The sequence below is a fragment of the Ornithorhynchus anatinus genome, chromosome 5, assembly GCF_004115215.2.
Source record: "Ornithorhynchus anatinus isolate Pmale09 chromosome 5, mOrnAna1.pri.v4, whole genome shotgun sequence".
Taxonomy (NCBI): domain Eukaryota; kingdom Metazoa; phylum Chordata; class Mammalia; order Monotremata; family Ornithorhynchidae; genus Ornithorhynchus; species Ornithorhynchus anatinus.
Genome location: NC_041732.1, coordinates 102954030 through 102967932, shown reverse-complemented (window position 1 = coordinate 102967932; position 13903 = coordinate 102954030). Strand labels below are relative to the sequence as shown.

Below are 13903 nucleotides of genomic sequence, written 5' to 3'. Positions count from 1 at the left end.
AGCGTGTGAGAAACTCATCAGACTCCGGGCTGAGGAATTCCAGCCCACGCTGAGTAAATAGAGCTCGGGCCTGGGAGTCAGAAGGTCACGGGTTCCAATCTCGGCTCCGCCACTTGTCTGCCGCGTTACTTTAGGCAAGTCGCCTCACTTCTCGGGGCCTCAGTGACCTCATCTGGAGAATGGGGAGCGAGACTGTGAGCCCCACGTGGGACGGGGACTGTGTCCAACCCGATTTGCTTGAATCCACCCCACTGCTAAGTACGGTGCCTGGCACATAGTAAGCGCTTAACAAATACCACAGTTATTATTATTATCATCACTGTGGCCGGTCGGATCCGTGCTGTCGGTTTCTTTCTCGATTTAGACCCGGCGGGAGTCCCCGGACGAGCCAGGAGGGAGTCAAGTCCCCGACCGCATCTCGCCTTCGACGGAACAGAAGGGTAATGATGATGTCGTTTGTTAAGTGCTTATGATGTGCCATTCATTCATTCAATAGTATTTATTGAGCGCTTACTATGTGCAGAGCACTGTACTAAGCGCTTGGAATGTACAAACCGGTAACAGATAGAGACAGTCCCCGCCCTCTGACGGGCTCACGGTCTAATCGGGGGAGACGGACAGACGAGAACGATGGCGATAAATAGAATCGAGGGGAAGAACATATCATTAAAACAATGGCAAATAAATAGAATCAGGGTGATGTACATCTCATTAACAAAATAAATAGGGTAATGAAGATATATACGGTTGAGCGGACAAGACAGGGCCGAGGGGATGGGACGGGAGAGGGGGAGGAGCAGAGGGAAAGCGGGGAGAAGAGGGTTTAGCTGAGGAGAGATGAAGGGGGTAGAGGGAGCAGAGGGAAAAGGGGAGCTCAGTGTGGGAAGGCCTCTCGGAGGAGGTGAGCTTTAAGTAGGGTTTTGCAGAGGGGAAGAGAATGAGTTTGGCGGAGGTGAGGAGGGAGGGCGTTCCGGGACCGCGGGAGGAGGTGGCCCGGGGGTCGTCGGCGGGATGGGCGAGAATGGGGGCCGGTGAGGAGGTGGGCGGCGGAGGAGCGGAGCGTGCGGGGTGGGCGGTGGAAAGAGAGAAGGGAGGAGAGGTAGGAAGGGGCAAGGGGATGGACAGCCTTGAAGCCTTGAAGCTTAGAGTGAGATTCATTCATTCAATAGTATTTATTGCGCCCTTACTATGTGCAGAGCACTGTACTAAGCGCTTGGAATGGACAAGTCGGCAACAGATAGAGACAATCCCTGCCCATTGACGGGTTTACAGTCTAAGCCCTGGGTAAGCCCCTGGATCCCGCCTGGTCATGGCAATCGTGATGGAGGCCGGGGAGAGGAGAAATATTTTGGCCATTTGACCCCATTCGTTCATTCATTCAATTCAATCCTATTTATTGAGTGCTTACTGTGTGCCATCGTAGCGACGACAACGGAAGAACCGTTAGCAAGGTTATGGATTAGGGCAGAAGACAGGACTTTCTGGAGAAAATATATCCAAGGAGTCGCTATGAGTTGGATATGATGGCATTTGATAATAATGAGTGCAGAGCACTGTACTAAGCGCTACCACTACTATTAACTACTGTTACTGGTAATGATGGTATTTATTAAGTGCTTACTGTGCACCAGGTCCTCTACTAAGAGCTGGATTATGGTTTTTGTTAAGTGCTAACTATGTGCAGGGCACTCTACTGAAGTCTGGATTATGGTAATTGTTAAATGTTTGCTATGTGCCAAGCACTGGATTATGGTTGTGTTAAGCGCTTACTAAGTGCCAGGTACTATGTGAAGCGTTGGGGCGTATGCAAGCAAATCGAGTCGGGCACAGTCCCTGTCCCACCTGGGGCTCACGGTTTTAATCTCCATGTTACAGATGAGGAACGGAGGCTCCGAGAAGTGAAGCGACACAGCAAACAAGTGGTGGAGCCGGAATTAGAACCCATAATAATAATTAATAATTATGGTATTCGTTAAGCGTTTACTACGTGCAGAGCACTGTTCTAAGCGCTGGGGTAGATACAGGGTAATCAGATTGTCCCTCGTGGGGCACACATTTTTTAATCCCCATTTTTACAGATGAGATAACCGAGGCACAGAGAAGTTAAGTGACTTGCCCGAGGTCACACAGCAGACAAGTGGTGGAGCTGGGATTAGAACCCACGGCCTCTGACTCCCAGCCCGTGCTCTAGCCACTAGGCAACGCTGCTTCAGTGACTCCTGACACTTCTCTCTTGCCCAGTTTTCTTTTAAACGACATTTATTAAGTGCTTATTATGTGCCAGGCACTGTACTAACCGCTGTGGTAGATACAAGATAATCAGATTGGACGCAGTCCACGCCCTACATGGGGTTCACAGTCTTCATTCCCATTTTACAGATGTGGTCACCGAGTCCCAGAGAAGTGAAGTGACTCGTCCAAGGTCCCGCAGCAGACAATTGGAGGAGACAGGATTAGAACACAGGTCCTTCTGACTTCCAGGCCTAATCTCTATCCACTAGATCCAGAGAGTATCAGATAACAGATAAGGATGTTATCAGTACTAAAGATCAATTGATTGGTTGCCCAATTCCGATTTATCATAATCTCCATGGGGAGCAGCATGGCTTAATGGCATAAATCCGAGCCCGGGAGTCGGAAGGATGTGGGTTCTAATCCCGGCTCTGCCACGCGTGTGCTGTGTGACCTTGGGCAAGTCACCTCACTTCTCCGGGCCTCTGTTCCCTCTTCTGGAAAATGAGGATTAAGACTGTGATCCCCATGTGGGACAGGGACTGTGTCCAAGCTGATTAACTTGTATCTACCCCAGTGCTTAGAAGAGTGCTTGGCACATAGTAAGCGCTTAACAAGTACCCTCCTATTATTAATATTAATATTATTATTATTCAGTGGAAATGTCGCCCGGCAGGATGTCTGCTTACAAAAACGTGAAACCTGACTTCCCCTCTTCTGTGACTCAATCTCCCCAAGGTAAACTAAAGCAGCGTGGCTCAGTGGAAAGAGCCTGGGCTTCGGAGTCAGAGATCATGAGTTCGACTCCCGGCTCTGCCACTTGTCAGCTGGGTGACTGTGGGCGAGTCACTTCACTTCTCTGTGCCTCAGTGACCTCATCTGTAAAATGGGGATTAACCGTGAGCCTCACGTGGGACAACATGATGACCCTGTATCTACCCCAGCGCTTAGAACAGTGCTCTGCACATAGTAAGCGCTTAACAAATACCAACATTATCAAAGAGCACAGAGTCACCCTTGTGACACGCAGAAAGCACTAAATCCCATTTTTCATGAGGGGATGTCAGAGACGGGCAACAGCACGGAGCCGAGTTGGGTCCTGAAGCTGTGGGCTGCTGGGACGGAGAGGATGGGGTGGGAAAGTGCGAAGCAGGGGACGGGGATGCGGGGGGACAAGACGAGGTGGATCTGTTGATTTTGACGTGCTGATGGGACACTAAAGTCAAGGCTCTGCCACTAGTCTGCTGCGTGACCTCGGGCAAGTCACTTCACTTCTCTGGGCCTCAGTTCCCTTATGTGTAAAATGGGGATTAAGAGTGTGACCCCTGCGTGGGACAAGGACCGTGTCCAACCCCATTATCTTGTATGTCCCCCAGCGCTTAGTATAGCGCCTGACGCATAGTAAGCGCTTAACAAATACCACAATTACTATTATTATTATAATTAAGCATTTTCTGCATAAAGAGCATGATAATAAGTCCTTGGAAGAGTACACCATTACCGAGTTGGTAGATGGGGGCTTCCCCATCCACAAGGAACTGGCAGTCTAGACGGGGAGACGGACATTAATCGCAATAAATAAATGACTCATTTGGACATACGTGCCGTGGGGTTGAGGGAGGGGAGATGAATGGAGCAAATCTGTCCTCTTTAAGTACTTGTTTTTGCCCCATGCTCAGCGCTTATATCCAGATCTTTAATTTATTTTAATGTCTGTCTCCCCCTCTAGACTGTAAACTCCTTGGGAGCAGGGAAGATGTCTGCCAACTCTGTTGTCTTGTATTCTCCCCTGCACTTGGACAGTGCTCTGCACACAGTAAGCACTCAATAAATGCCTTTGACTGATCGTTGGACTATACGCTCATTATGGGCAGGGGAGGGAATAATAATAATAATAATGTTGGTATTTGTTAAGCGCTTACTATGTGCAGAGCACTGTTCTAAGTGCTGGGGGAGATTCAGGGTCATCAGGCTGCCCCATGTGAGGCTCACAGTCTTCATCCCCATTTGACAGATGAGGTCACTGAGGCACAGAGAAGTGAAGTGACTTGCCCACAGTCACATAGCTGACAAGCGGCGGAGCCGGGATTCGAACCCATGAACTCTGACTCCCAAGCCCGGACTCTTTCCGCTGAGCCACGCTGCTTCACTGTTTATTGTTGTATTTTCCTTTCCCGAGGGCTTAGTACAGTGCTCTGCACACAGTAAGTGCTCAATAAATACAACTGAATGAACATGTCTGCTAATTCTACTGTATTGAACTCTCCAAGCGCTTAGTACAGTTCTCTGCACACAGTAAGCGCTTGATACATACGATTGAATGAATGAACATGTCTGCAAATTCTACCGTATTGAACTCTCCTAAGCACTTAGAAAGTACTCTGCACATAGTAAGAGCTCAGTCAATACTGATTGATTTTTTTAATGGTATTTATTAAGCACTTGTTATGTGCCAGGCACTGTACTAAAAGCTGGGTTAGATACGAGCTAATCAGGTTGGACACCGTCCCTTTTCCATGTGGGCTCACAGTCTTAATCCCCATTTTACAGACAAGGTAACTGAGGCACAGAGAAGTGAAGCGACTTGCCCAAGGTCACACAGCAGACAAGTGGTGGAGCCGGGATTAGAACCCAGGTCCTTCTGACTCTCAGGCCGGGGTTTTATCCACTAGGTCGCACTGTTTGATTGATTGATTGATGAGCTCTCTCCTATTTAGACTGTGAGCCCCAAGTGGGATAAGGACTGTGTCCAACCTGATTAATGTATTTACCCCAGCACCTAGAACAGTACGTGACACATAGTAAGTGCTTAACAACTACCATAAAAAAAAAATAAGGAGAGCAGGATGGGGCCCTGTGAGCAAAGCTGGCGGAGGGCCGTACGCCGTACTGGGCATCTGCTGCAAGCAGAGCATTGTACTGGGCACCTGCTGTCAGTCAATCTTATTTATTAAGCGCTAACTGAGCACTACACTCAACGCTTGGGAAAGTAAAATAGAGCAATAAACAGATACATTCCCTGCCCACAGTGAGTTTACAGTCTAGAGCGGGGAAACAGAGGAATAGAAATAAAGAAATGAGGGATATGGACATAAGCGGGTGTGGGGCTGGGAGGGGGGGAAGAGAAAAGGGAGCACGTCAGGGCGGCGCAGAAGGAAGTGGGAGAAGACCCCTGTACAGATCAATCCAGGCAGTCGCATTCTCTGGGAATCAAAGGCTCCAGACTCACGCTTCTACCTCCCAGCCCCCCCGAACCCTGCACCTAATAATAGTAATTGTGGTTATTTGTTAGGCACTTACTGTGTAACAGGCACTTTACTAAGCACTGGAGTGGATCCAAGCAAATTAGGTTGGGCAAAGTCCTTATCCCAGATGGGGATCACAGTCTCAATCCCCATTTTACAGATGAGGGAACTGAGGCCCAGAGAAGTGAGGTGAATTGCCTAAAGTCATACAACAGACAAGTGGTGGAGCTGGGATTAGAACCCATAACCTTCTGACTCCCAGGCCCATGCTGCACTTGTTCCCTGGCCTCAACTTCTTTAATAATAATAATAATAATAATAATAATAATGATGGCATTTGTTAAGCACTTACTATGTGCCGGGCACCGTACTAAGCTCTGGGGTGGATGGAAGCAAATCGGGTTGGGCACAGTCCCTGTTCCAGGTAGGGCTCATCATCCCATTTTAGACTGTGAGCCGCTGTTGGGCAGGGATTTTCCCTATCTGTTGCCGAATTGTACACTCCAAGCGCTTAGTACATGCTCTGCACACAGTAAGCACTCAGTAAATACGACTGAATGAATCTCAATCTTCATTTTCCAGATGAAGGAACTGAGGCCCAGAGAAGTGAAGTGACTCACCCCAAGTCACCCAGCGGGCAAGTGGCTGATCAGGGTTTAGGACCCATGACTTCTGACTCCCAGGTCCGTGCTCTATCCACTACACCTTGCTGCTTCTCTCCGCTGTAGAGACTGAACTAAACACTGTACTAAGCACTTGAGAGAATGCAATAGAACGAATGTTGGTATTTGTTAAGCGCTTCCTATGTGCCAAGCACTGTTCTAAGCGCTGGGGGAGATACAGGGTCATCAGGTTGTCCCACGTGAGGCTCACAGTCTTCATCCCCATTTTACAGATGAGGGAACTGAGGCCCAGAGAAGTGAAGTGACTCGCCCACAGTCACCCAGCTGACAAGTGGCAGAGCAGGGATTCGAACCCATGACCTCTGACTCCCAAGCCCATGCTCTTTCCACTGAGTCACGCTGCTTCCCGGATAGCTAGCAGACATGATACCTGTCCTAGAAGAGCTTACAGTCCACTGTGTGCAGAGCACTGTACTAAGCACTTGAGAGAGCACACTACAGCTACTCAACATGATCCCTGCCCTCAAAGAGCTGACAGCCACAACCAAGCTATAATAATAATAATAATAATAATAATAATAATAATGATCGTGGTATTTGTTAAGCTCTTACTCTGTGGCAGGCACTGTATTAAGCGCTGGGGTAGATCCGAGAAAAATGGGTCAGACGCGGTCCCTGTCCCATATGGGGCTCACAGTCTCCAACCCCATTTTACAGATACGGAAACTGAGGCACAAGAGAAGTGAAGTGACTTGCCCAAGGTCACACAGCAAAGTGCAGCATGGCTTAGTGGAAAGAGCCCGGGCTTGGTAGTCAGAGGTCGTGGGTTCCAATCCTGCCTCTGCCACTTGTCAGCTGTGTGACTTTGGGCAAGTCGCTTGACATGGCCTAATGAAAAGCAGCATGGACTAGTGGCAAGAGCCCGGGCTTGGGAGCCAGGGGACGTGGGTTCTAATCCCGACTCCGCCACTTGGACGCTGTGGGACCTTGGGCAAATCACTTCACTTCTCTGGGCCTCAGTTACGTCATCTGGAATATGGGGATTAAGACCGTGGGCCCCATATGGGACAACCTCATTACCTTGTACCCCCCACACCCAGTGCTTAGAACAGTGTTTGGGACATAGTAAGCGTTTAACAAATACTATATTATTATTATCTACCCAACCTGTAGTGTATTCATTCAATCGTATTAATTGAGCATTTACTGTGTGCAGAACACTGTACTAAGCGCTTGGAAAGTACAATTCAGCAATAAAGAGAGACAATCCCTGCCCAAAGCGGGCTCACAGTCTAGAAGGGGGAAGACAGACGGCAAACAGGGGGAAGACAGAAGGAAACAGGCATTAATACAAATAAATAGAATTATAGATATGTACATATATACACAAGTGCTGTGCGGCAGGGATGGGGAGTAGAGCAAAGGGAGAGAGTTGGGGTGATGGGGAGGGGAGGGGGAGCTGAGGGGGAGCAACAGTGTACTGGAGTGTACCGGAGTGTATTCTCCCAAGCGCTTAGTACAGTGCTCTGCACACCGTGGACTGTAAGCTCCTTGAAGGAAGAGATCGGATCTACTCTATTGCATTCTCTCAAGTGCTTAAAGTGCTTGAAGTCTCCTATTAGGTCCTAGGCGGCGTGGCTCAGTGGAAAGAGCCCGGGCTTGGGAGTCAGAGGTCATGAGTTCGAATCCCGGATTTGCCACTTGTCAGCTGTGTGACTGTGGGCAAGTCACTTCATTTCTCTGTGCCTCAGTTACCTCATCTGTCAAATGGGGATTAACTGTGAGCCTCACGTGGGACAACCAGATTACCCTGTATCTACCCCAGCGCTTAGAACAGTGCTCTGCACATAGTAAGCGCTTAACAAATACCAACATTATTATTATTATGTCCATATCTGTAATTTATTTATATTAATGAATTCAATCATATTTACTGAGTGCTTACTGTGTGCAGAGCACTGTACTAAGCACTTGGAAAAGGAGAAACAGCATGGCTTCGAGGAAGGAGCCAGGTCTCGGGAGTCAGAGGTCATGGGTTCTCCTCCCGGTTCTGCCACTTGTCAGCTGTGGGACTTTGGGCAAGTCACTTAACGTCTCCGCGCCTCAGTGACCTTATCTGTAAAATGGGGATGAAGACTGTGAGCCCCACAGGGGGACAACCTGATTACCTTGTATCTACCCCAGCGCTTAGGACAGGGCTTTGCACATAGTAAGTGCTTAACAAATGCCATCATTATTATTATTATTGATGTCTGTCTACCTCCCTCTAGACTGTAAGCTCAATTGCGGTCAGGGAATGTGTCTGATTATTGTTAATAATGGTATTTACTAAGTGCTTACTATTTGATAGTCTTGTACTCTCCCAAGTGCTTAGGACGGTGCTCGGCACACAGTAAGTGCTGCATAGATACAACTGGATGAAATAAGGGATTCTCAAATATGGTTGTGGCCGAAATATGATAATGAACAGAGGAGTCGTAATGAGGACCCCAAAAATAACTCAGCATTTGCAGATAAGTAAGCGGACTAGAGCGGATCCCTCTATTTGAAATTTCCGTTTGCTGAGAGGAGAGAGGAGCCGTGGGCAAAGACCCGGCTTTTCTTTACCGCAAAAGGCTTTCTGATGGAATGCCACAAATAAAAAGAAAGGAAAAATCTTTGGGAGGGGGAGTAAGCAATTGTAAGCGCTTAGTCCAATGCTCTGCACACAATAAACACGCAACAAATAAGCCGCCACGCCCAAGGACACCCCACCACACCCAGGGACCCTTCATAATAATAATAATAACTGTGGTGTGGTATTTGTTAAACTGTTCCTATATGCCAGGCACATAACTAAGCACTGGGGTGGATACAAGCAAATCAAGTTAGACCCAGTCCCTGTCCCATGTGGGGCTCACAACGTGGCTAGGGAAGCAGCGTGGCTTGTGGAAGGAGCCTGGGCTTGGGAGTCAGAGGTCGCGGGTTCTAATCCCGGATCCGTCACTCGTCAGCTGTGTGACCCTGGGCAAGTCACGTCGCTTCTCTGTGCTTCGGTTACCTCATCTGAAAAATGGGGATTAAGACTGTGAGCCCCACGTGGGACAACCTGATTACCCTGTATCTACCCCAGCGTTTAGAACAGTGCTTGGCACATAGTAAATGCCATTATTATTATTATCAATCCCAATTTTTGCAGATGAGGTAACTGAGGCACAGAGAAGCGAAGAGACTTGCCTAAGGTCGCAGAGCAGAGCGAGGATTAGAACCCATGACCTTCTGACTCCCAGACCCAGACTCTATCCACTATGCCATGCTGCAACTGTGTGCAGAGCACTGGACTGAGCGCTTGGGAGAGGACAATCAACAAAAAATGAAATTAAGACTGTGAGCCCCACGTGGGACAGGGACTGTGTCCAGCCTCTAGACTGTCACCTTGTTGTGGGCAGGAATTGTCATTCTTTATTGTTGGATTGGACTTTCCCAAGTGCTTAGTACAGTGCTCCGCACTCGGTGAGCGCATAATAAATACGATTGGGTGAATGAACGAATGAACCTGATTTGTCTGTATCCACCCCAGTGCTTAGTACGGTGCCTGGCACATAATAAGCGCTTAACAAATACCATAATTATTGAATCGTACGTTCCAAGCACTTAGTACAGTACCCTGCACACAGTAAGCGCATAATAAATACGATTGAATGAATGAATGAACCTGATTTGCTCGTAATAATAATAATGATGACGATGGTATTCGTTTCGCGCTTACTATGCGCCAAACACCGTTCTAAGCGCTGGGGTAGATCCAAGGTCATCAGGTTGTCCCCCCCGTGGGGCTCACAGTCTTAATCCCCGTTTTCCAGATGAGGGAACTGAGGCCCAGAGAAGTGAAATGACTTGCCCAGAGTCACACAGCTGACAAGTGGCGGAGCCGGGGACGGGGGGGTGGGGACGAGCAAGGGGAGCAAGTCAGGGCGACGCAGAAGGGAGCGGGAGATGAGGGAAGGCTGAGGAACGGGGGGCTTCACCCCAGGTCCCGGGGAGACCTCACCTGTCGAAGGCCACGGCGGTCATGGAGTAGACGCTGGCGAAGACGGCCGCGATGGGGAAGAAGTTGTGGAACTTGCAGTAGAGGAGGCCGTAGTACCACTCGTTGTGGACGGCGTAGGTGAAGTTGACCACCGTGTTGAAGGCGGCCATGGACGCCTCGGCGAAGGCCAGGTTGACCAGGAAGAAGTTGGTGACCGTCCTCATGCGCTTGTGGGCCAGGATGATCCAGATGACCACCACGTTGCCCACCACGGAGGTGACCACCACCACGGAGTAGGCGGCGGCCCACAGGGCGATCTGCCAGGGCGGCTGCCGGAACTGGTTGCCCTCCGTGCCGTTGGCACCGTCGGCACCGTCGGCGGAGGCGTCTGTGGGCAGGGGGGTGACGGGCTCCATCCTGCCCCTGGCTGGTGGTAGGGGGTCTCCCGGGCTGATCGGGGGGCTACAGCGGTGGAGGAGCAGGAGGAGGAGGAAGAGGAGCCTGTCTAGGGTGTGAAGGGCCGGGGAGAGGTGAGAGAGGGGCCGCTCCGGGAGGGGACCCCGGCGTCCTGGATCCCGCTGCCTCCAGCTTCCAGGGGCTCGTCCATCCGATCCGGGCCAGGGGTGGGAGAGAGATAATTGGAGACCCCGGTCTGGGGAGGGGGTCGGGCGGGGGGCTCTGTCCGGGGAGGCGTCGAGGGTCCGGTTCCAGGTGGAGGAAGGGGGGAAGGAGGAGGAGAGGGGAGACCTGGAGGGGAAGGAGAAGGAGGAGGAGAAAGAGGAGAGAGACGGAGAAGAAGGAGGGGGAGGAGAAAGGACGAGGTAGAGGAAGGAGGAAGAGGAGCAGGAGGAGGGAAAGGAGGAGGAAGAGGAGGAAAGAGGAGGAAGGAGATGGAGGAATGAGGAAGAGGAGAAAGGAGGAGGAGGAAGGAGGAGGTGGAGGAACGAGGAACGGGAGCAGAGGGAAGAGGAGCAGGAGGAGGAAGAGGAAAAAGGAGGAGGAGGAGAGGAAGGAGAGGAAGGAAGAGGTGGAAAAACGAGGAAGAGGAGCAACAGGAGGAGGAAGAGGAGAAAGAGGAGGTGGAGAAACGAGAAAGAGGCGACAGGAGGAGGTGGAGAAAAGAGAGAGAGGGGCAAGAGGAGGAGAAAGGAGGAGGAGGAAGAGGGGAAAGGAGGAGGAAGAGGGAAAAGGAGGAGGAGGAGGGAGAAGCGCAAGGTGGAGGTGGAAGAATGAGGAAGAGGAGGAGGAGGAGGAGGAGAAAGGAGGAGAAGGAGGAGGAGGAGGGGGAAGAGGGTGCGTGATGCGGGCTCCCAGCGGAGGGCCTGTCCGGCCCAACTCCAAAAGTTAGCGTCCACGTCCAGGGCCCGCAGAGCTGGAGGGAGGGGCGGGCGGACCCCCCGCGCCCCCCGCGCCCCCCGGACCCCTCGCCGGCTGCCCCTTAGGTCCTGTCCGGGGCTTCTGCGATCCGCGGCGGAGACGTCCGTGGCCCAGGATCCAGGGGGGCCGGGGGGCCGGGGGTCCTGGGGGGCCGGAGTCCGGGGGTCCTGGGGTCCTGGGGGTCCGGGGGTCCGGGGGTCCGGGGGTCCGGGGTCCGTGCTGCGGCCGCCCCCTCTTCCCAGGACGGGCACCGGCTCCAGCTCGGCCGTCCGCCGTCCACCGGGCGTCCGGCCGGCGGACACGCGGCCGTGTGCGGGCCCGCCCCCCGCCCCCCGCAGACCCCCGCGCTCACCCCCACGGGGCCTGGCCTCTGCGCGGCCGCGCCCGGGGGCGGGGAGACAAACGTGTCGGTGAGTGTGCGGGCCCCGAGGGGGGCGGGCGCCGGCGGGATGGGGGATGCGTGTGCGGGGTCGGGGGTCCGCGCCCGTGCAGGGAGGCCTCCCCGACCTTGCGGGCTGGCAGGACCGGCTAAGGGCTTCGGGGGGACGGGGCTGGGTGCGGGGTGACCGGTCTGGTGCGGGGGGTCAGCTCCGGCTGCGGGTTTGGGGGGACGGGGTGACCGGTTTGGTGCAGGGATCAGGTCTGGGTGCGGGGTGACCGGTGGGGTGCGGGGGGTCAGCTCTGGGTGCGGGGTTTGGGGGGACGGGGCTGGGTGCGGGGTGACCGGTCTGGAGCGGGGGATCAGCTCTGGGTGCGGGATTAGGGGGGACGGGGCTGGGTTTGGGGTGACCGGTTTGGTGCGGAGAATCAGCTCTGGGTGCGGGGTTTGGGGGGACGGGGCTGGGTTTGGGGTGACTGGTGTGGTGCAGGGATCAGCTGTGGGTGCGGGGTTTGGAGTGCCAGGGCTGAGTGCGGGGTTTGGGGTGGCAGGGCTGGGGGCGGGGTGACGGGGGGACAGGGCTGGGGGCGGGGTGGCTGGTCTGGGGCGGATGAGAGGGCTGGGGGCGGGGTTTGGGGTGACAGGGCTGGCTGCGGAGTGGCCGGTTTGGTGCGAGGGGTCAGCTCGGGGTGCGGGGTGTCAGCTCCGGTTTGGGGGTGACCGGTTAGGTGCGGGGGAGCAGCTCTGCGTGCGGGGTTTGGGATGACAGGGCTGGGGGCGGGGTTTGGGGTGACGGGCCTGGGTTCGGGGTGACCGGTTTGGTGCGGGGGGTCAGCGCTGGGTGCGGGGTTTGGGGTGACAGGGCTGGGATTTGGGGTGGCCGGTTTGTTGCGGGGAGTCGGGGCTGGCCTTGGGGAGCGGGGGCTGGGTGCGGGGTGGCTAGAGGCTGGCACGACCCGGAGGGGAGAAGTTAGGCCCCGGGCGGAGGGCAGCCTTTCGGGGTGCGGGGGCCATCTGAGGGTGGGAACGGCAACCGGGGCCGGGGCCCTTTAGCGTCTAATAACAATAATAATAATCGTGGTATCTGTTAAGCGCTTACTAGGTTCCAGGCACTGTACTAAGCGCTGGAGTGGAGACGGATCGGGTTCGACACAATCCCTGTCCCACGTGGGGCTCACGGTCTCGGTCCCCATTTTAATCATAATAACTATTAGTATTACTATTATGGTATGTGTTAAGTGCTTACTATGTGCCGAGCACTGTTCTGAGCGCTGGGGTAGATCCGAGGTCATCAGGTTGTCCCACGTGGGGCTCACAGTCTCAAGCCCCATTTTAATAATAATAATAATAATAATAATTATGGAATGTGTTAAGCACTCACTATGCGCCGAGCACTGTTCTAAGCACTGGAGTAGAGCCAAAGTCATCAGTTTATCCCACGTGGGGCTCACAGTCTCAATCCCTATTTTAATAATAATAATAATTGCTATCGTTATGGTGTGTGTTTAGCACTTACTATGTGCCAAGCACCGTTCTGAGTGCTGGGGTAGATACAAGGTCATCTAATACTGACGGTATTTGTTAAGCGCTTATTATGTGCCAAGCACTGTTCTAAGCGCTGGGGTAGATATGAGGTCATCAGGTTGTCCCACGTGGGGCTCGCAGACTTCATCCCATTTTACGGTTGAGGGAACTGAGGCCCATTCATTCGATTCATTCAATCGTATTTATTGAGCACTTACCGTGTGCAGACCACCGAACTCTGCGCTTGGAATGTACGATTCAGTAACAGGTAGAGACCATCCCTGCCCAACAACGGGCTCATGGTCTAAAACGGGGAGACAAAAGAGGTAAACGAAAGAAGTAGCGTGGATCGGTGGAACGAGCCCGGCCTTGGGAGTCAGAGGTCATGAGTTCTAATGCCGGCGCTGCCGCTTGTCTGCTGTGTGACTTTGGGCAAATCACTACACTTCTCTGAGCCTCAGTTTCCTCATCTGGAAAATGGGGATTGAGACTGGGAGCCCCACGTGGGACAACC

General features: G+C 52.7%; 1 protein-coding gene across 1 annotated transcript in view; it reads right to left on the bottom strand.

Moving 5' to 3' along the window:
* Window positions 1-10847, bottom strand: part of TACR1 (tachykinin receptor 1) — a 35244-nt gene extending 24397 nt beyond the window's left edge. Inside the window, exon 1 of the mRNA XM_029066172.1 lies at window positions 10131-10847. Coding sequence (XP_028922005.1) covers window positions 10131-10525 — 395 coding nt within the window. The 5' untranslated portion in view covers window positions 10526-10847. The remainder of the gene's footprint in view (window positions 1-10130) is intronic.
* Window positions 10848-13903: the final 3056 nt, after the last annotated feature.